Source organism: Prunus persica, chromosome G1, assembly GCF_000346465.2.
Source record: "Prunus persica cultivar Lovell chromosome G1, Prunus_persica_NCBIv2, whole genome shotgun sequence".
NCBI lineage: Eukaryota > Viridiplantae > Streptophyta > Magnoliopsida > Rosales > Rosaceae > Prunus > Prunus persica.
Window position 1 is genome coordinate 26,551,912 of NC_034009.1, and position 23,341 is coordinate 26,575,252.

The 23,341-nt window shown below is 37.7% G+C and overlaps 2 protein-coding genes across 3 annotated transcripts; one reads left to right on the forward strand and one right to left on the reverse strand.

Moving 5' to 3' along the window:
- LOC18792169 (RNA-binding protein 25) lies at positions 11,973-17,455 on the forward strand. Of its 2 annotated transcripts, XM_020565667.1 has the most exons (8): positions 12,538-12,645; positions 13,074-13,156; positions 14,068-14,324; positions 14,470-14,622; positions 14,794-15,205; positions 15,354-16,034; positions 16,140-16,735; positions 16,863-17,455. In XM_020565667.1, exons 3-8 carry the CDS (start codon positions 14,100-14,102, stop codon positions 17,112-17,114), a joined length of 2,319 nt encoding a protein of 772 aa, XP_020421256.1. In that variant the 5' UTR covers positions 12,538-12,645; positions 13,074-13,156; positions 14,068-14,099; the 3' UTR covers positions 17,115-17,455. The 2 variants fall into 2 exon arrangements, with proteins under 2 accessions (XP_007225347.1, XP_020421256.1); XM_007225285.2 differs by lacking the exon at positions 13,074-13,156 and having other exon boundaries at positions 11,973-12,645.
- On the reverse strand, positions 17,876-19,952 carry LOC18791740 (equilibrative nucleotide transporter 1). The gene is made up of 2 exons (XM_007222490.2): positions 19,243-19,952; positions 17,876-18,852 (listed from the first exon to the last, which is right to left on the reverse strand). The coding sequence occupies exons 1-2, from the start codon at positions 19,775-19,777 to the stop codon at positions 18,122-18,124; spliced, it is 1,266 nt and encodes a 421-aa protein (XP_007222552.1). The 5' UTR covers positions 19,778-19,952; the 3' UTR covers positions 17,876-18,121.

A 23,341-nucleotide genomic window follows, 5' to 3' on the forward strand; every position in this document is an offset into this window, starting at 1 on the left:
GGTTCAAAACCGGAACCGGTCAGAACCGGACCGGAACCGGTTAGAACCGAACCGGCCGGTTTTTGAAATTTTTTTTGCCTAAACCGGACCAAACCAGACCGGTTAAATAATACCGGTTTCGGTTCCGGTTTGAGGTGAGAACCGGACCGAACCGGACCGCGCCCACCCCTAATTTCTATCCATCTGCATATGAGAAGATTTAGGTAGCGTTTGGGATTGTGGTGATTAAAAAATAAGCGGCTTTAAAAAAAAGTTTTCCAAGTGAAAGTGTTCGGTAAACCAAATAAAGCCAGCTTCTTTTAAAAACTGGGGTCAGTCATCCACAGCAGTTTCTCAAAGCAGCTTGGACCCAGCTTTGAGAAGCTGGTTTTTGAAAAAAACAATCGGTCTGAAATTTTCATTTTTCCCATAATGCCCTCACGACTTTTCCAAAATGACAACCCTTATCCCTCCCATTCTGCACTGTCTTCTTTTTTCCTTCTTCTCACTGCAAATCAATTCTTCTTCTTCCTTTTTTTTTTTTTTTAATAGATCAAACTTTTGGGAGAAGAACCCATATCATAAACTCTAGTCCACAAATAGTCTCATCACCGCACACTTTTGATTTAACAGAAAACACAAACGAGCTGCAAAAAAATTTGAATTTGATTGAAAAACCCTAGATTTGGGATCTGAGAAAACTTCAATTCTTCTCTCTTCTTCTTCCTCACTGCACAAGTGCATAGAAGAAAACATGAACAAGGGTGGTGGTTGGGTTGGGTGGGGTTCGTCGTGTGAGGCTGGCATGGTGATATCGAGGTTGGGTGGGGTTCTTCTTCCTCTCTCTGTGCAGATCAATTCTTCTTCTTCCTCACTCCAACCACAAAAAATCCAATCCCCAGCTTCCCCATCTCGTCATCTCCAGCAAAGGAAAATCCAACCCTAACCTTCCCCAGCAAAACAAAATCCAATCTTCCCGTTATTCACATGCACAGGGCAAATAGAGAGTTGTGGAACTCAAACCAGATCGTGTTGAATTTTTATTTTTATTAAATTTTTTGGAGAGAGAGTTGGGTTTTATTTATTTATTTAAATTATCTGACTTTTTAATTTGATTTAATCTGAACTTTTTGGCAAAAAAATGATAAGTATATGTAGAGAAGTAGATTTCCTTTTTGGAAAGGGTCATTGTTTCTCTATCATGTTATTTTTGGTCATTATATATACTAAAAGTACTTTTGATAAAATTTTACCAAATATTTTGACTACTCACAGCACTTTTTTAAATACAATTTACCAAACGCCTATTTTTTTTTCACAGCTGATTATTTTCGCAGCACGGCAGAAGCAGTTTTTTTTAAAAGCACAACAATGCCAAACTAGCCCTTAATCAACCACTTCTCAAATTCACAAAATATAACAAATTATTATTATTATTATTATTTATGATTAATTGGGGTTTGCATACAAAAATCATAAACACCCACTTCTTAAATTCCAGTTGATCGATCACAACACAAGGCATCAAGGATCAGACTCAAACCTTCAACCATCAAAAACCATTAATCCCTAAAAAAAAACCCAATACACCAATTTTACACAAGTTCTCTTAAATCATCACAAATGCTGAAAATTAAGTGAAAAATAAATAAAATAAAATGCTCTCAACATCTAACCCAGATCTTCAATTTCGGGAAACAGAAAGATGAATGAATGTTTAAAAAAAAAAAAAGATATCAAAATAAATCAAACCCAAAAAACCACAACACTTAATATTTAACAAAAAATCGAAAAGAAAAAGAACAGAGAAATCAGTTTTAGAAAGAAAAAAAAAATCATAAAAGAGGAGAGACAATAGAGACGACGATGTGAAGTAGTTGAGGGAGACAATGCGAGAGAGACGACGTGAGGGAGAAAATTTGAAGAGAGAGACAACGTGAGGGAGACGACCTGAAGAGAGAGAGTTCACGTTTGGCAAGAGGAAGCCGACAAAGAGAGTCTTCGAAACCCATGTGCTGGATTCATATCCTAAACAAAAATTTAAGTCCAAGCTAGTGTGTGATGCAATTAAGCCCACCAAACAACAGACTGGATCCATGTTCATTTTAATTGAAAAAGTCTCATCCAGTACAGCCCACCAAACAGGCCCTAAATTCATCGTAAACATTTCTCATGAGCCCATTCCATTGATCGTGGGCTGGCCCAACCAGTTCATGATTTTTTATTTTATTTTTTTTGGTAAATACAATGAAGTGTCCCCACATCCGAAACGTGAGATTAATCCCCACTTGGGGTTCAGCTTGCCCCTGACCATAAAGTGCTTCCAACGAGTTTCAAACCTCTACTATTGAAGCACTAGGTAACTCGCTAGCTGGATGTGGCAATTTGTCAACAGCACCACACCTGTGGTTAACCATTTCATGGTTCTAATTCAATAATCACTCCTTATTTTTGTTTTTAAAAGTATTAGGTTTATTTGTTGAAATACTCCATGTGGTTTTCAAATTTCTCAGTTTGCTCCTAGACGTTTTAAATAACTCAATATTCCCCCTAAACTTCCATTTCGTGACCAAAGTTGCCCAATTCCATTAGTTTTCATATGAAAATCATTAATTCCGTTTACGTGGCATGAGTAATTTTTAAATATAAAAAATTTCCTTGGAGAAATTATTTTAAATGTTTAAAAATAAAGAGATTTTATTGGTACCCCATTATTTGCTATTTGCACCCCATACTAATTTTAAGCATGAATAATTTATATAACCCTTGTACATAATTACCGTTAAGTACAAAAAGTATTTATAACAAAAATTAAATTTGCTCACTACACCCCACATATGTTCCTGCAACCCTAGTTAGAATTTTTTCTCAAACCATTATGTTTCTACAACCCTAATGAGGTTTATACGCTTATATTGGTGAAAAAATTTATTGTATTTATTCATGAAGGGTGAGATTGAAGTTAAAGAGACTTCGAATGAGGTATGAGTTTATTTTTTGGCATTTTTTAAGCTTAGAATTTCATGATGGTTCGCTGGTTGCGTTTAGCACGCCAGTACCAAACGTGATAGGTAAATTCGGTAGGATGCCACATAAACATTGCACCTATTTCGGTGGTGTTTGACCGGCAGTTAACTTCAGATGCAGTGGAGATCCAGCATAATATGAAACAGTGTTCGGTGGTATATTACCGAATTTTTACCTACAATTCAGTGGCAACGAACCGAAATATATTTATTTTTTCAATAACTTATTGTTTACCATAAATTTAATGTAAGCTATTTTGACCTTACTCCCATTAAAGGAACAAAAACAAGGTGACATCCTTAAAATAAATGAAACATCATCCAATGTGATGGTCATCTCACTAAAAGGCATGTGAAAGTAGATACAATGAAGGTAGATACAACAATCTTATCTGCATTCCAATAAGAATACCTAATAAGTTGCTCCAATCCAGAGATTTGAATATAACATTGTTTGGATTAGCCCACCAATTTCACTAACAAAGGGTAAATGTCTTCGACATGCACCTAAGGTGCTCACATTCCTAATCAAAAACAATATTAAGTACAAACTCAATAACAAATTCGGTAGATGATCACTGAAACAAGAAACGAATTCAAGAAAACAAAAAACGAATTCAGTAGACTACCACTGAAAAACGGAAACATATTCGATGGACTACCACTAAAAAATTGAAACAGATTCGGTAAACTACTACTGAAAACATCAACACATTCGGTTGATAGACACTGAAAAATGAAAACAAATTCGGTGGACTACCACTGAACAAGGTAACGATTTCAGTGGGGTTTACACAGGTAAGTTAAGGAATGAGATTCATGAGGGCAATCTAGGAAAAAAATGAAGTGAAGTGAGTAATTTTAAAATTTATTAAAATTTAATAGGGTATAAGGAGAATATGGGGTGCAAAGAGCAAATTTTGGGATGCCAATAAAATTACAAATTGCAAAGGGAAGCAGAAGATAATATATTTTTTAAATTCATCCTTGCTCATCTCTCTCTCCCACCACTCCAAAACCACAACCACTCCACATTCCAGCCTACCAATGAAGCTATTCCACCAACCCACTGCCCCACAGACCCAATTGAAAAGGCCAAAATATTTTTCAAATCCATTTTCTTCATATCGATGTTCATTTTTATATTTGTTAGATTGGTTTAATAGATTTCAGAGGGGAGTTGTGGCTGGGTTGGGTTTCGATGGAGGGTGGGGCAATTGAATCTCGCAGGGTATGGGTAGGTGTTGGTGGTTGTGGGCAATTGTTGATGTAGCTGGGGTGTACAGTGGGGTGGTGGTGTGATGGAGTCGAAGAAAATGATGCAGAACTTTGGCGATGTGTTTTTATAAAATATATATATATATATTTGATTTTGAATAATTTCAAACCCTTTTAATATTTACTAGTTAAAATTACCAAAATATTGATGCCATGTCAGTGAATTTAACAATTTTTATCTAGAAACTAACGGAATTGGGCAACCTTGGTGACATAATGGAAGTTCAAGAGGGAAATTGAGTCATTTAAAATTTCAGGGGGGGCCAAATTGAGATGATTTGAAAACCATAAGGGGTATTTCAACAAATAAGCCAAAGTATTATTATGTTTTTTTTTCCCCCAAGTTAATTCTAACCCAAATAAAAGTTGGTTTGGTAACTTCCAGACAAGTTTTATCAAAAATATGTTCTTGGTTCTAGTGGTATCAAAGTTTGGTATTTATGTAAACGTCTAACAGTCTCACTTGCTCTTATGTCAGTTAATAAGAATTGTACACGTGTTGATCATAAAAATACGCTATTTAATGTGAGTGTTGAGATCAAGATCTAAAATATCGATGGTTTCGGAAATATCCGTAGTCCAAAAACACAAAAATTTCTATGAAAATGTCAGAAAATTATCGATATTGATAAAAATTAAATAAAAACCAGGAAAATTGTAAGAAAAACTTGAAAAATTTTCTTGAAACTTTGGAAGATGTTTATTTAGCCAATTGTCTATTACTTTATCACCCAAAAAAAAAGGGAAGGAAATGCATTGCATGATGAGTTTAACTTATTTAAGTTGATTATATAGTGAGTTGACAAACACTGTGAGTGTAGAAAATATGTAGTAATTAATGAAAGAAGATTAAACACACCATAATCATTTATTTATAATGATTTACTACAATATTTTACACTTTATACATTGCATGGTAAGATACATGAGTGACTTAGTACCACATAGAGTTCCTATAAGGTTCAAATTTGAGTTATTTACACTAACACCCCTGAAGTTTTCGCCTTTTTCACAAAACTACTTGAGGTTTAAGAAATTACAAGAACACCCTCTGAGGTTTTAATTTGTTTTCGCAAAACTCATTTTCATTGATTTTTCATCCAAAGATTGCTGATTTTATACAAAAAAAATTCTCCAAATGACAAAGTTGGCCTTTGAGAGATTGCATATATTTCATTGAGGTTAATTTTGTCATTTGCATAAAAAAAATTTCAATGTAATCATCAATTTTTGGACAAACAAATCAACGTAAAGAGGTTTTGTGAAAACAAACTAAAACTTCAGGGGGTGTTTGTGTAATTTTCGAGACCTAAGGGGGTTTTGTGAAAACACAAAAAACCTTAGGGGGTGTGTAAATAACTCTTCAAAATTTTCACCATCTTCATCATATTGATATTATCAATATTATAGCGATATTTTGGCCAAATGTTACTGAAGTGTGAGAAAAATATCGACATCGATATTTTCCGATATTATTGATACTTATACAATATGTGCATAGATATGTTCCAAAATACCTTAGACTCGAAAAAACGATAATATCCTTGATATATCGTCACAATTATCGATATTTTAGTCCTTAGTTGAGACTATGTCGCATGCATTTGCAATTATGCTTAAAAGGGTCTCTCTACTCATTGCCAAATGATTTTGGATTAAAGTTCGCATTCAAATATATTTATAAAACTTGAGGTTTCTACAAATTAAATTGTCGATGGTGTTTCTCATGGTGATGAAGCCTAATCAATATCGTCATGTTATGTGGTGGGAGATAACAATAAAGGAATGATAAGATGATCACAAATCAAAGAAAGTAAATGAAAGCCAACAGAGTTTAGTCCAGTAGAAAAATGGTCTTGACTTATGTTGAAGCCCAAAAAATCACAAGCCCAAAAGCATTTAAAACTCAATATGCCGTACGAAATAAGGAATAAATTGGTCATGAATTAATTCCAATTATATTTTTAGGAATTAATTCGACAAAATAAATATGTACGCAAGCTTTTATACAAATTCTTATAGCATCCATATCATGCCCAAAAACTTATTCCTTTAATTTCGATATGTCACTGAACTCGGTCACAAAAGCTCAAGTCACTATAACACATTCCCAAGCATCCTAAGCACATACCAAATAACTCCATGTCACGCTAATACATTTTTCCTATGCCAATCACCTACCAAGCTCACATGAACTCAAGTCATGTGGTTTACGGGGCTTGCATGAAGGATTGTGGTGTGGAAGGTTACGAAGGTCCATAAGGCTCACGGAAGCTCTTAGATAATGGAGACTTTGGGCTAGCTACTTGGGAGCACCAAAGTCCAAGCCCATTACTTGGAGTTCTCCAATGTGAGTGAGTAAATGAGATATTCTTTAAGCACTCCCTATTATCCTTTGGAAACAAGCTAATTCTGACACTTCTTTTTACCCATAAGAAATAGTCATTTTCCGATGCCTAACTTTACCTGCTGGAAATAATAATGTCCCAATACTCCCTATTACCCCATGGAAACAAGCTAATTCCGACACTTCTTTTTACTTGTAGGAAATAGTCATTTTCTCATGCCTAGCTTTACCTGTTGGAAATAATAATGTCTCAATGCTCCCTTTTACCCGTTGAAAATAGGTTGGTTCCAACACTTCTTTTTACCTATTGGAAACCAAAAAGAGCATTCACCTTCTAAAAATTGGGAGGCATTGCCCAAGTAAAACCAACTTTTCTTGGTGGCTGGAAACCTCTCAGTAACCATGAGAACCCCTCCATCCTTTGGCTGCTGCAAGCATCCTAGTAGCCATCACCTTTCTTTTTAGCTGCTGCAAGCAACCCAACAACCATTAGAGCACCTTTCTTTAGCTGCTATAAACATTCCAGCAACTATCCCAGTTATTCTTCAGCTATCAATCTCTATCTATTGGCTACTGCAAGCATCCTAGCGACCATCGACCTATTCTATTGACTGCAGCAAGCATCCTAGCGACCATCGACCATCGACCTATTCTTTTGGCTGCTGCAAGCATCCCAGCAGCCATCACATCCATTTCTCCTACTACTTCTTAGCCTCGAAATCCTTCATCGTTCCTAGAAATCCTCACCAAGCATAACTCCAAGCATTTCCTTCATCCTCATACTCTTCCAAGCTATAAACACCATAGCCTTCAAGCATCAAGCTTTTCCTTCTATTCTCATTCTCTTGAAACTCTTAAATCACCATAGCCATAGCTTTAAACAACAAATTCTCAACACTCAAACTCAAGCATATCAAACATCAAGCCAAGCACAAGCATTCTCATTTGCTAAACTTGTGGGTCTTTACCTCCCACACTCCAAGCTCTCATGCCAAGCTCATATAATCTCAGTTCAATATTAGCAAATCATCTTCACCCATTTTAAGAGCTCCCGAAAACGTCAACACAAAACACGCAGCTGCTAGAAGAACAACAAAGTACTCACCTAGGACTTGCTTTTTATTTCGAGATACTTTGGGCCTAGTTCTCGCTAACTCGGAAAAAAGGGCAACGAAGGCTTGATTCTCCACTCTATGTCGGTCCAAGAATCAACAAGCTCGGACAACTCTTCCGACGAAAAAAGACCCCAACAACTTACATACTAGTGGTCTCAGGTTCGAACCCTTATAACACCATGGTATTGTGTGTGTCACTTTTTAAAAAAACTACTTCTGGTGTGCTTTGAAAATAATGAGCTATAAAGCAGTTCCATGTTTGATCAACACTAATTTTAAAGTGTTAGTATAAAAAGCAATGTCAAAACTGTTTGGTAAATTTTAATATAAAACTGTTGTAATTGTGGATAATGACTAAAATTCACATGATGTTATAGGGCTGGGCACGGTCCGGTTTTTATAGATTTTCAATTAAATTTAGAACCTAAACTGTACTGTTCATTCGGTTCGGTCCGTCTGGTTCTGATGAAAAATTAACTACTCAACTGATCCAATCCGGACCTGTTAAAATTCAGTTCGGTTTCAGTTTTTTCGGTTTGGACCGGCAAATAATCTTACCTCAGTTTTTTTTTTAATTTTATTATTTTACAATCTTCTCCATCAAATTAAAAAAGTTGAAAGAAACAATAAAGGCTAGGGGTGGGCACTCAAACCGGCGAACTGAAAATTCGAACCGAACTGCATCGAAAAAAAATCGAGTTGACCAAAAAGTCAAAAACCGGTCAAAAACCGAACCGAACCAATTTGGACCGGTTTCGAATCCAGTTCCATGTCTTCAAAAACCGAACCGGACCGAACCGAACCGGTGAAACTAAAAAAATATATAATTTTAATATATATTTATATTTAATGCTATATTTTTAATTTCACTAAAAAAAACTTAATATTTATCCAAGTTCAATGTCAAAATATCTCTCTTTTCTCACTTTAATATTTATTTTTATATGAAATTGAATAATTTGTTAATTTTCAAGTAAAAAAAATAATATTTCAGTTGAGAATTGTATTAAAAAATAATTTTAAAAATCCGGTTCAAAATCGAATCGGAACCGAAACCGGACCGAAATCGGTTCAAACTGAACCGGACAGTTTTTAAAATTTTTTTATTAAAACCGAACCGAACCAAACCGGATGAATAGTACCGGATCAGTTCTAATTTGAGGCAAAAACTGGTCCAAACTGAACCGTGCCCACCCCTAATAAAGGCAAAGGCTTGCTTGGATTAGAATTGAGCTAATTCCAACTAAGCCCAGTAGCACATCAGGTGCAGTAAAAATAACTAGGGCTTTGTATTACATATTAGAACACTCCAATTTTGGGGGAAAAAAAAGGGCATGGCCATGGATGACAACAACGCAGAGTTAGCCATTGGGTGCTTCGTCTCCATCAAGACCACCTTATTAGTCATTTGTCGGTGCATAGTTGAAGGGAAAAAAAAACCCCAACTTCAGATTTCAGTAAAAAATAAATTTTTTGCTAAGATTAGATATGGATATGCTCTGAGATACTGATCTGAGTAAGAATCTAGCAGGAGGAACGTCACCGTCTTGCTGCTAAGCTAAGAGCGAATCAAAGAATCTGTACAAGAAAAACCAGTTATGAACCTTAAAAGATACCCAAAAAAAAACTATCCAGCAAAACAGATCCAATCGATGCCCAGTAAGAAACAAAAAGAGAAATCAGACAGGGAGGAGAGGAGAGGAAGAGGAGAAGAAGAGAAGAAGTTGAGGCTGGGTTTTCTTCAGAAGAGAAAGAGAGAGAGAGAGAGAGAGAGAGAGGCAACGACAGAGAAAATGGAAGGAAAAAAAGAAAAGGCATGCGGCTAGGGTTTGGATTTGGAATAATGAGAGAGTGAGAGAGTGAGAGAGAGGAAATAGACATGCGGCTAGGGTTTGAATTTTGGCTGAGGTGATACTAATTATAAAAGGTAGGCTACTAAAAAGATTAAAATATAAAGTGTTGGGCTTGAGATATAGATGATAGGGTTAGGCCCAATTCTTTGGGCTTCAAAGTGTGAATGGAAGGTTAAGGTAAAATAAGGCCCAATGTATATATAAAAATTAATTATATTAAAGCCGGTTCAGTCCGGTCTGATTTTTGGAGGTATGGAACCGGAACTGGAATCGGTCTGGTTCGATTTTTGACCAATTGTTGACTTTTTAGTCAACTCGGATTTTTTTAAAATTTTTTTCGGTGCGGTTCGGCTCGAATTTCCGGTTTGCTGGTTTGAATGCCCCACCTTATGATGTTGTTGGTAAATTTTCATATAAAACTATTGTAAATGTTGATAATGGCTGAAACAGACATGGTATTAAAAGTGTTATGTGCTAACTATACGGTGGTGGTAGGGATGGCAACGGGTCGGGTAAGGGCCAGGTATGACAATACCATCCCCGTTCTCTTTCTCCATCCCCGCCCCCGTCCCTGAACCCATCCCCGTTTAATAGGTTTTGGGGAATCCTCGTCCCCATCCCTGTCGGGGGATTATCCCCCATATATATATTTTTTTTTTGCGTAAAAAATATTTATTATACATTTTAACATTAAGTTTCATATTAAATTATCATTCAACATATCCAAATTAACTATAAAGTTCAACTCAACTATTTAAAATCACATCAATATGAAATTGCAGAGAAGATTAGGAAGAATTAGGAGAGAGATGTTAATTTAGGGTTAAACTTAAATATTATAATTACATTATTTATTTATTTAAATATAAACATATATATTTTCGGGTCGGGTTTGGGGATGGGGACGCTAATACCATCCATTCCCCATACTCGGTGGGAATTTTTCAAGTTCGGGGATCCCTGTACCCGATACCTGTTTGGCCCCGAAATCACCCTCTGTTAGAGTCGAAGCACGCTCCTGGGGGGATTTTTGCCATGGTGGTGGTCATAGTCTGAAATATCGATAATATCGACGAAATATCGAGGATATTTCGATTTTTTCGAATCACAGATATTTCGGAACATATCCATGTACATATCGTATAAATATCGACAATATCGACGATAATATCGGAAAATATGGATGTCGATAATTTCACTCATACTTCAGTAAAATTTTGTCAAAATATCGGTGTAATATTGCAAAAATATCAAAAATATCGAAAATATCGATGTAAAGGGAAAAAAAAAGGAAAAGAAAGAAAAAAAAGGAAAAAAGGGAGAAAAAAAAACACAAAAGGGGATTTAAACCCTCCCATTTTACTCCTACAGCACCTTAATCACCATATCACTTATGTTTTTGTGATAATATGCTAAAATATTTATATTTATATGGGTGACATGTTAACAATTAGATGATGAAGATAGTGAAAAATTTGAACCTCATAGGAACTGTATGTGGTACTAAGTCACTTATGTATATTACCATGCAATGTATGAAGTGTAAAATACTGTAGTAAATCATTATATATAAATGATTATGGTGTGTTTAATCTTTTTTCATTAATTACTACATATTTTCTACACTCACAATGTTTGCCAGCTCACTGTATAATCAACTTAAATCAGTTAAATCCATCATGCAATGCATTTTCTTCTAATTTTTTGCGATAAACTAATAGATAATTGACTAAATAAACATTCTCTAAAGTTTCAATAAAAATTTCCAAGTTTTTCTTACAATTTCTATGGGTTTTATTCAATTTTTATCGATATCGATAATATCTCGATATTTTCATATTTTTGGACTACCGATATTTCCGATATTATTGATATTTTAGACCTTAGTGGTGGTAGAGGTTGAGGTGAAAAATTCACTATTCCGTGCTTATTGTGAAAGTAGCTTTCTAAAGCAACCTAGAAGCTGCTGTTAAGAAGCCATTACTTTTAAAGTAATTAATTTTTTTTTACCAAACACCTTAAATTACTTAATTTTAAAGTGAAGTTGATTTTTAATGGAAAAAAAAAACAACAACAACAACAATCCCAAACGAAACCCGAGTCTCTTCTTGTACTAAAAAAAAAGTAAACGAAAGGTCAAAAGAGAAGAAAAACGGCGCGCAAGTAAGTCGTTTTAGCATTTAAGAAGGATAACGAGACGACGTCACTAAATTGCATAATTTGGTAATCTACGACAAACAGCAGGCTATTACGGCACAACAGAAACATCAAAACAAAAGAACTGTCTCCACCAATGAGGGACCGCGCAGATCACAAACCAAAGGTCTGTATGGTCTTTTTAAATTTTTATGGCCACTCCAAAGGCGACACGCGTACCACGAAGCAAACAAATTTACGTCTTTCGAAACACGAACTCTGTAGTTGTTACATAAACTCCCCAGTTCTTCTCTCTGTGTCACTTCCCCCCCCTCTCTCCTAGGGCACAGAAATACCGAAATCCATTCAAAGATTTCATTTTCTTTCTCAGACCTCGTGCGTTGTAGCCATGGCGGACGCTCCTTCCTCTCCAGCAACAATCCTAGAATCCAATCCCCAATCCGATACCCCCAAACCCCAATCTAACCAACCGGATCCCGTTCCCGCTTCCACACCACCGCCATTATCATCATCAATCCCCATCCCCGTAAACCCTAATTCTAATCCGCCTCTGGTGTCTCTGCCACTGCCGCCGCCGCCTCCTTCGATCTCCTACGCTCCACAACAGGGCTCCGGTGCCGGACCTCCGTCGGCGCCGTCGTTTCGGCCGGTTCCTCAGTTCTCTCCAATACCGAGCCCCGGCGTGCCGAATCCGAATTATCACAACCCCGGTGTCCAGCCGCCCGGCGTGAGCTCTGGGTCTCCGATGGCTCCCGGTGTGCCCCCGCCGTCGTCGGTGCCGCCGCATATGATGCATTACCAGATGCAGCCCATGAGAGCGTACGCGCCGATGCCTAATGGATATGCGGCCATGCCCACTGGTGCTCCTCAAGGCTCCATGCCTCTCCCTGGTGGGTTTTTGCTTCTCTGTACATCTCCTACGTTAATTTACATAGTGTAATTGTTGCATACGATTGTCTTTTAAACTGGTTTATTGCTTATCTGTATCTATTATGGTGGTTCCCATATTGCAATTGCTTTGGTGTTATTTTTCTTTGAGTTGTTTAGTTTATTTTGCTCCAGCTGATTAATAAGCGCGAAATTGCTTGAATGCATGAAGCTTTCTGTTTCTCAGTCTGGAAAAAGTGAAAAAGTAAATGACTTTTTTAATAGCATATCGAGCTGTTGCATCTAATTTATGGATAGCAAGTAAATGAAGATTAATGGTATAATGTAGTGGGAAGAGTTTGTTAGAGCAGAGTTCGGAGTTTGTAAAAAAAAATAAAAAATTCAGTGTGTTAGATTAAGGGTATCGATGACAAGATGTTTTCTCCTACAGTGTCTTGATTGAATTCGGTGAGAAAGGTTGGAAGGCTTGCTTCATATTGCTTTGAGAACTCCCCATCTACAACTCCTTTTTTGGTATGCACATATTCTAAAGTTTTATGTAAGCTCAAGTTGGTCTTCGAGTTCAAAATTTAAATAATATTCCCACAAATTGGAAACTTTTATTTTTCAATTTGTCATGCTAAAGTTGTATTATTATGTCGTGTTCATTTTAGTAGGATGCTTTCTGGTAGTTTTAAGGATACTTTCCCTTTTCATGGGTTTATGAATTGCCAGAAGCAGACCATGTTTGCAACTGAGTGCTCATTGCCCTTGTGTTCTAAGGTATCACAATCCTTCCAACTGCAGTCTCACTATCCATAGATACACACACACACACACACACACACACACACACACACATATATATGTATATATTTATTTATGTCCATCATCCATTCATCTATCTATCTGTCTATCTGTCTATCAATCAATCTACTTATCTATAAATCTAAACATCTAATCATGTGTTTGTGTGTGTTATATGTTGTGCATGCTTGTTTTGTTTTTTTTTTTAAATCTTCTGTTGTTCTCATGCTGCATCACCTGCTGCTATCTTTCCAAGATCAATTGAACTATCAATATATCTAAATATATACAACTTTCATCAACCTCTATATTCATGAGATGTTGATGGTTTTATTTTACTTGAGAAGGCTACTATGGTCCAAGTGGTATAAGGTAAGCACAGTTTACTCATTCATGGTTTATGAACACGATGCTATTTCTTAATTTTTCCTTCAGGTTATCTGTTCAGCTGGTGGTAGTTGCCATGCCTGTGCTGCCATCTCTAATATGCTTTTAATGTGTGGTAACAAAAATCAATCATTTCTTGTCATATTGTTTTTTGATACATCTGTTTAATTAGGGTGCACCTAGTTATCATGGTATGCAGTTAATAAACGTGATCTGATGTATTTGCAAGATATTTGTTTCTTTCTTTGTAGGACTTGCTCGTTATCCTTCTCCATATCATGCAATGCTTCGGCCTGCATTTACTCCGCGTCCACCAGGATCAATTGGTTCGCTTCCAGGTTTACCACGTGGCCCTGTTCCTGGGATTCCTGGAGTTCGCCCAATTATGCCCCCTGTTGTTAGGCCAACTCTTCCTAGTGTTACTCCAGCTGAGAAACCACAAACCACTGTTTATGTTGGGAAGATACCACCAACCGTGGATAATGATTTTATGTTATATCTCCTCCAGGTGTGCTTTCAAATATTGTGATCTCTGCCTTCTTTATCAACTTAGCCACAATGTTCTTTTTATGTTACCGAAATTTTATAAGTAATTTCGTTGAAGTTTTTGGTGTATGATATTTTGCTTTGTGATGGTTTTACATTTTGTTAAGTTATGTGGACCTGTCAAGAGTTGGAAATGTACTCAAGTTCCTACAGATGCGACTCCTAGAGGGTTTGGGTTTTGCGAATTTGAATCTGCTGAAGGAGTTCTTCGTGCATTACGCCTTCTGAGTAAATTTAACATTGACGGGCAGGACCTTGTGGTATGTCCTGATTCCGTGTTTATATATTTTGTTTTTCATTATGTCTTCTTGTCATTGCCATTATGTTGCAACAGGAATTTACATTCCCTTCCTTTGTAATCATATTCTGCATACTGCACGCTTAGTTTTGCTAATGTTTGTTTTTTCTATATCATGTTGTAAACTTAACAGTTAAATGTTAACCAAGCAACGAGAGAATATCTGGAGCGGTTTGTTGAGAAGAAAACGGAAAACTCAAAGAAGCTCAAAGAAGCTGAAGCAGCTGAGAAAGAGGATGAAAGTGCACTAGGTGTTGAGAAGAATGTACCTTCAAATCCTGCTGTATTGGACTCAAAGGAGGAGGATAGTAATTCGAGTAACAAAGAAAATGACGCTGCCAATTTTGGAATTGTGACTGACGAAGACAGAGAAGCTGACCGCGAAGCTATGGAGAAGCTTACAAGCTTGATAGAGGAGAGGTTAAAAACCAAACCTCTCCCTCCACCACCCACACCAGCTCCTGGCAATGGCACTGGGAATTCAAACTCAGAGCTGCCAGCTAAATCAAGGGATGGAGACTCTGATGTTGATATAACGCGAAATGGTAAAGTCTCATACTTGAAACTAGTATTATACTGGACAGTGTTTTGTGATTATTGAAGTTTGTACTTAATAAGCAATGAAGTTATTTAGAGTCAATTATTTGGTGGCAGTTTTGTTGTCATAGTTATAGTCGTCGTTATCATTTTCAGATGCTTCAGAAGAAAAAAATGATGAAGAGACAACTAGTGACAACAAAGCAATAAGTGAGCAGGATAGGCCTGAAACAAGCTCACCTGACAGGAATAGAAAGCAAGATAGGAGGAGTAGAGACAAAGAGCGAGATCTGAAACGAGAAAAGGAGCGTGAGATTGAAAGATATGAAAGAGAAACAGAACGAGAACGGGTACGGAAGGAGAGGGAGCAAAGGAGAAAAATTGAGGATGCTGAGCATCAGTATGACAAATGTCTCAAAGATTGGGAGCATAGGGAAAGGGAGAAAGAGAAACAAAGGCAGTATGAGAAGGAGAGGGAGAAAGAAAGGGAACGCAAGAGGAAGAAAGAGGTAATCTATGAAGAAGATGATGAGGATGAAGATTCCAGAAAAAAGTGGAGGAGGAGTGCGCTGGAGGAGAAGAGAAAGAGGAGACTACGGGAGAAAGAAGATGACTTGGCTGACAGGCAGAAAGAAGAGGAAGAAATTGCTGAGGCCGAGAGGAGGGCCGATGAGGAAAAGCAGCTACAGCAAGAAAGAGAAGCATTGAGGGATTTATCTGTCCATGCAGCTAATGGAAGCGAACAAGTGGCTTTGGCTGAAGAATCCTTTGTGGAACTGAGAGATAAGGCTACTGAACAGAATAACGAGGGTGATTCTGGTCATGAGAATCATATGGGTAAACTAAAATTACTTGTGAAGTTATTTATTGCTTTTATAAACCTTTTATCTTTCTTCCCTTTCGTTTTCATTTTTTCTTATATGGTTTGACTTGATGTGATAGGTTATGGAACTTTACAGAATGGTAACAGTGGTGATGAGTCAACAATGACATCAGTTCATGCATCAGAACCACAGCAGAGTGGCAGTGCCCCAGCAAAAAAGTTGGGTTTTGGCCTAGTAGGGTCTGGAAAACGTACTGCTGTTCCTTCTGTTTTCAATGAGGAGGATGATGATGCACACAAGGACAAAAAAATGAGGCCCCTGGTTCCCATTGATTATTCAACTGAAGAACTGCAGGCTGTCCAACAAACTGCTTCTGGGCCTCCATCAAATTTGGCTGCAGCTGCAGAATTCGCAAAGCGAATTTCAAATGTTAGTTCTAGGGAAGAGAAACCAGATACAGATAAGGAAAGAAATAGACGTGCTAATGATAGGTCGAGCCAACGGGATAGGGACAGGAATGATGATGACACTAATCGCACTAGAGATGAGAACAAGGAGAAGACTGACCGTGATACCAATCGAGAACATGGGCTGGATAAACCAAGGACAACGGATAACAAAAAACTTTTGGATGCGAAACAACTGATTGATATGATTCCAAAGACGAAAGAGGAATTATTCTCATATGAAATAAATTGGGCTATTTATGACAAGGTAAGCATGCATTAGGCCAAAATTCTGAAATTTTTTGTTTAAACTTGGGCTACATGAGTGAAAATCATTCATTGTAATTGTTTAATAACTGCTCATAAATTGTGTTTGATGTTTTCTACTTTCACAGCATGCACTACATGAGAGAATGAGACCATGGATTTCAAAGAAGATTACAGAGTTTCTAGGAGAGGAAGAGACCACACTGGTAGATTACATTGTATCTAGTACTCAGGAACATGTGGGAGCAGAACGCATGCTACAGCTGCTTCAATCCATTTTAGACGAGGAAGCTGAAATGTTTGTTCTCAAGATGTGGAGGATGCTCATCTTTGAAATTAAGAAGGTTGAGACAGGTCTTGCTTCAAGAACAAGAGCATGAACGTGAACACGACGGTTTTGTTTGTAGGTTGTATTTTTGTTGCTGTAGACCTGAGTCTTGTTAGTATTATACATCCATTGGCCTACCCCTTGTTTCACTCCTTCTTACATAGGATGGATTAGCATAGATGGCTGTCAAGGCTAAACCATATTCTTCTGTTTGTATTGCTTCAAAGTACAGTTTTAGTCCATAAGCAAATAAACCCGTTTTTGTCTTCATTGCTCTTGTGGGTTGTTTGTAGCTTTGGAATCTATTAGATGTCCTGTTGGTAATTCTTTGCCAAAATAATACTTGTATTCATGTTTGGCGCTTTCATTATGGGCATAATATTTTGAAGTGCACGACACAAGAATTCTCTCTGACCATTACAGCTGTGTTCGCTTTTGAGAACACCAAGCACACGCATCCAACCCAGGTGTATTATTTTGTAAGGTGCAGGTTTGTATTCTGTGAGGCACTTGAACTTTGTATTCATTGCCCCTCACTTTATCTCTCTCTCCATTGATATAGGTTATTGGGTGATTATGAGGAGAGATAAAAGGGAGGTGTAATGAAACAAGGATAGGGAAGCTTTTCTCATATGACATTGGCTTTCGTTTTAGGAGCCGGATTTCATTTGGAAATGCAATGACTCTATAAACCCTGGTATCTTGTCGGTTGTGGTGGATGAAACACGACAAAGGGATTGGGAGAACGGAACCAGAACTACAGCCAGCAAGGGGTCCAATTAGAACTTAAGTTTATAACTTGATGACCACCAGTAAAGCAACACATCCAGACTTTCATAATTCAACTGAACAAATTGACAGATCAACCAACCATTTACAATTCATAACCCATGTTTTGGGAAAAGGAAAAAATTACAATATTTCAAACAGTTAAGTTACACAGCTTTACAAAAGGAGGGTACTAGCAAACCCAACCCAACCCAACCCATCCCCCAACAGTGGGACTTGGCAACAGCAGTACGTTTGGGAGTTTCTGGTGTAATAAAATTTGCTCAAAACTCAGATGACCCAGAACCAAGATACAACTGAACCAACAGCCAGACCCACAACTAAGAACAACACAATCACAATCCCTGCAGTCTCCGCATGCTGTAATTGGACGATCTTGGGAGCCAAAATCATCAACACACTTGTCAAGTAGCCATTAGTAAGTCCCAAAAGGCAAGTAAGTATTGTCACTGGAATCTCTGTTCGGAAGAATTTGGGGCCATGCAAGCACCCATAGAAGAGAGGAAAGAAGAGCAATCTTATAACTGTGCCGCCGATCGCAACCTTAGAATTTTCGAGGAGATATACAGAAGTCAGAGACTTGCCAATAAGATCAAACACATTGTAGCCTGTAATAAGGATGATTGGGTACCAATCCTTGAGAATCTGAGAGTGTACATCTTCAGTAATATATCCTGGAAATATTGCCAAAGTCACAACATAGATAAGAATGATGCCAGATCCATACCACTTGACTCTGTCAACTACGCGCCACAAAGTTGATCTCAACACAGACGGAGTCAAAGGACCATTCTCTTCCTTCTCCTCATTTATAGCCTGAGTCTTCAACTCCGCATAGTACTTCATAACTGGAAGCCTTGGTGCCACATTGTAGAAAACAAGGCATATGACCATAACTACTATCCCGACAGCGAAGTAAAGGTTTGCGCTTTTTCTCAGGCCATCAGCATTTTGTGGATATACAGCCTTAGTTATGATCCTCAGAGCAGAAACAAGGACTCCTGGAATCAATCAAAAATTTGGGAAAACACATTTTAGGCATCCCTCGTGAAACTTTGATGAACTTGCATAATCAGTAAACCTAGAATAGCAAAATTTCTATGCTTTCTAGTCTGTTAGTCAGCAATGAATTTTTCATTTTTTTACTTTGACAGAGAACTACTTATTCCACAAATGCTGGAAATCTTAAAACATTCTAAAAAGGGCTTCCTTTCTTTGATACCAAAATCAACTCAAAGCAGCATTTATTACACAACCACCACAAAGTTACCAAAACAAATTCTGAGCGCTTATAATTCACAGAACGAAGCCATACCCAGAAACCAAAACCAAATAAAGAGCAAAACCCATAAACTGAAATTATCCCCAACAAACCAAATAGCAGAAGTTACCTGAACCGGCAGTCCCAGCCACAACGGCTTGCATATAAGTCTCGGGCAACTCACTAGCCGCCCCAATGAGCGAGCCTTGAACCAAAGCATCAGCCAAACCCGAAAGCGCAACCGTTGCAACCGTCACGTAAAACCCGTCGTACAACCCGACCCGACCTTTGATGTAAAAGACATCCATGAGGGGCACGATGAGCAGGCAAACAACGAAGAGGCCCAAACCCACATTGATCCGGACATAAGCGTCGGACTTGTGGGCGTAGAAGATTATGATGAGGAGGCAGACGAGGCCCACCACGAAGTACGCGACGGCGAATATACGGTCCACGCTTTCATCTGGGTAGAGGTAGGCGAAGTAATCGACGGCTGTGATGAAAGCGTTCCATGGGAGGAGGTACCCAGCACCAAGTGTGAAGTAGATGATGTAGGCCAAGTGGAACGAGTCATTTGGGATTTTATTGGGTGTGGTGGCGGATACGGTGGGGAGGAGGACGCTTGACTCGGAATCTTCGTCGGCGGTTTTGGCATTGAAACCCATCGGAAATCGGTGGATTTGTCTCAATGGGTTTCTGGATTGGGTCCGGCGGATGAGGAGCAACGGGAAAATCCCCAAAGCTTCAAGCCATTCTTTTTGGTGAAGATAATGATTTGGGGTTATTGACCGAAATGATCCCCAACTTTTGCTACAGTCTTAATTTAGTCCATCAACTAAAATTTTTATTTTAATAGTCCTCTAAGTTTTTCATAGTATCAAATTGGTTCTATGTCAAAAGTCCGTCAATTTTGCCGTTAAATTCAGGGGTAAAATTGTATTTTTAGGGCCCATCCAACTCCAGCGCAAACCTTGGTGGTGCTCTCTGGCTGTGCTGCTTCTTCACAGGATGAGCTTGTTGAGGCAAGGAGGAGTCCTTCCTCTTGCTGGAGACAAATGCGATGAACCGAAAATCAGAATGAACAAAATTTTGCGAGCTAATCTTACGGTTTGCCTTGGAGATGTTGTGTCTATTCATCATTGCCCTGCCCTGATGTCAAGTATAGAAACCAGGTTCACATCCTTCCAATTGATGATACAATTGAAGGGGTAACCGGAAACTTGTTTGATCCAAATTGAAAGCGGGAGTGTTCTCTTTCAAATCTAAAAGAAAGCTAGCTCTGTGTGTGTGAGTGAGAGAGAGAACCTGCAAAGGTATATTTAGCAGAGGTTTTGAAAGGCATTGACGTTGTTTGAGGAAAGAAAGAGCAGCCAAGTGTTGAGCTAGGCCGTCATTGAGAGAAAATGGTCAGGATTAAGCTTGGAGGTTGGGGAGGCTACTTCGTTGAGGAAAATATCATAGGGAAGCCATAGTTCACCATCATCCAGATTTGGAGGAAACCCAGCCATTTTAAGCATAAGCCCACAAAACTTCAAACACCCAGAAAAACAATACAAGAAGAAGAACAAAAAATACGTAGAGCCCTTGAAGAAATAGAGAAAAGAGCAAACCCAAAAGACAAAGAAATATTTTTCTTTTTCTGGTTCAATAAAACAGAGAAAGATAGAGAAGGAAAAGCCAATTTCAAATTTGAAGCCTCAACAAGCTCTGCTTGTGAAGAAGCAGGTGGGGAGCCGGTGGTTGGGGGTGGGGATGGGGTGATACCTGGGTGCGGGAGAGAGGAACAATTGACAGACTTTGACGGTAGGACTGTTTTGACATTAAATGAAGAGTTGAAAGACTATTGAAATGAAATGGGACTGTTTTGACATTAAATGAAGAGTTGAAAGACTATTGAAATGAAATGTTTAATTTGTGGACCAAAATGAAACTCGAGAAATAGTTGGACCATTTCAGTAAAAAACTAATAATTTGGTGATGGAGGTTTGGTAGGACTCGTTTTTTTTTGGTCGAAAGTTAGGAAGGACTGTTGGTGGAGTTGAAGATGGAACAATACGGCGTCGTTTGGGGTCAATTATTGAGACGTTACGTACTCAACAACCCCATATAAAGTAAAGTCACGTGCTTTCATTTGAGGGGGTTTGAAGATACTTGCTTTTTTTAACAAGTCCGCGAAGGTTGGCTCCAAGGGACAGTTGTTGGCGTAGAGCTGAAGAATTTGTACCATCTCCTAGTTTTTTTGGTAAAAGAATTGCTTGACTAAAACCCAGCTATTAAGTGGGTCCCTGTTAATTACAGGGTAAAAGTTGAGCCCTCCAGGGCAAGGCCAAGACCCAAGTAGGGATGGCAAAAATTTCCGTAGGGGCGGGTCTTCGTCGAGTCCCCGATCTTAACGAGAGGAGATTTTGAGGCTAAATAAGTATCGAGTATGGGGATTTCCGAACTTGAAAAATCCCCGACGGATATGGAGAGGGGATGGTATTGGCGTCCCCATCTCCGAACCCAACCCGAAAATATATGTTTATATTTAAATAAATAAATAAATAAATAATTATAATATTTATGTTTAACCATAAGATAACTTCCCTCTCTTAATTCTTCATAATTTTCCATGGAATTTCATATTGATGTGATTTTGAATAGTTGAGTTGAACTTTATAGTTAATTTGGATGTGTTGAATGATAATTTAATATGAAACTTAATGTTAAAATGTATGATAAATATTTTTTTATACAAAAAAATAGGGGATTCAGGGCGGGTATGGCGGATAGTCTCCCGATGGGGACGGGGACAGGGATTCCCCGAAATCTAATAAACGGGGATGAGTTCGGAGACGGGGGCGGGGATGGAGAGCGGGGATGGGGATGGTATTGTCATATCCGACCCCTACCCGACCCGTTGCCATCCCTAGACCCAAGCTCTTGTTTTTGGATGAATTCTATTGGCATTATGAAATTACTTAATATAGCTTATCAATTCTAAAACGTGCAGAGGATAAAATAAAGGAATACAAAGTGAATTATTTTATGTGGTAAAATGCTATTTCTAAAGAAAATCTACGGGACTCTTCATTCCAAAATAAATACACTATAGAACGATAATTACAAGAAGTACTCACTCACGTACTTATCCTAAACACATTCTAAATAATGTTTACCGACTTCTTCGTAACTCAATTTCTGTCACGGAATAATCTTCTGACACTCCTTATGTTGAACGCAATATTGGTCACGATTTCTTCAAACTTGCCTGAGAAAAACCACCACCACGGTCTTGGTGCTCTCAACCGTATAAGTCACCGAACATGCAAATGAATGCAATATGAATGATGAAAGTATTTGATAAATCACCACGTAAACATGGAACACTTGATGAATTATCTCAAAGTTATGCACAACAGCTTTCTTAGGAATTTTAGATGCTCACATACAAATCTTGAAAGTATTTTAGGATGCTAATAAAAAAAAGGTCATCTTTTGTACAATCTGATAAAAGATGTCTTTCACTACAATTAACTATTGTAGAAGAAAATAATATCTACCAAGATAAATCAATAAGACCAATTAAGTAGGAGATGACTTTAATAAGGCAACGTGCCCTCCAAGTCATAAGAGGAAAAGTAATGTTTTAATGAGAATCAAACTAAGGTCCAACTAGGAAAGTAATATCAAGAGATAAAATCTAATTCTATTAAAAATAGGGAGCTTCACTAATACACCCAAAATAGGAGCTGAAATTATAAATAAAAAAACCCCACATGGAATGCACTTTAGAAACAAACTCAAAATACATTTACTATATAAGAAATTGGTGTTGAAGTTCCTATAAATTACAGGTGCCACTAATGCCCAATAAAAAATAAAATTAAAAAACCTCAAAAAACACCCAAAACAAGCCAGCCCAATTTTATTAAAAAGCCCTATTTTATTTTATTTTTTTGTTACAAAAAGTCGAAACATTTTATTACAACACAAAACTGTCTCGAAAACCGTAACTTCAAGCACGCATCTTCATTAAACCATCTCTGCAAAACGTCTCTTCATTTCACCGTCTTCATCATTTATGCAAACTGAAACTCCATAACTACCACCAAGCTTGATCTACTTTCAAAAACCAACACCACACACTAACCTCCACCTACAAAACAAAGACAAAATTTCAGAGAACAATTTCAACAAAAAAAGGCTTCAAAGGTAAGACATTTAAAAACCAAACCTTTATTGTAATA

Coding starts and splice junctions, on each gene's coding strand:
- LOC18792169 (XM_007225285.2), top strand. CDS start 12,144: ATGGCGGACGCTCCTTCCTCTCCAGCAACAATCCTAGAATCCAATCCC. Junction 12,646..14,067: donor AGGCTCCATGCCTCTCCCTG/GTGGGTTTTTGC, acceptor CTTTCTTTGTAG/GACTTGCTCGTTATCCTTCT. Junction 16,736..16,862: donor ATTGGGCTATTTATGACAAG/GTAAGCATGCAT, acceptor CTACTTTCACAG/CATGCACTACATGAGAGAAT.
- LOC18791740 (XM_007222490.2), bottom strand. CDS start 19,777: ATGGGTTTCAATGCCAAAACCGCCGACGAAGATTCCGAGTCAAGCGTC. Junction 18,853..19,242: donor GGCTGGGACTGCCGGTTCAG/GTAACTTCTGCT, acceptor GATTGATTCCAG/GAGTCCTTGTTTCTGCTCTG.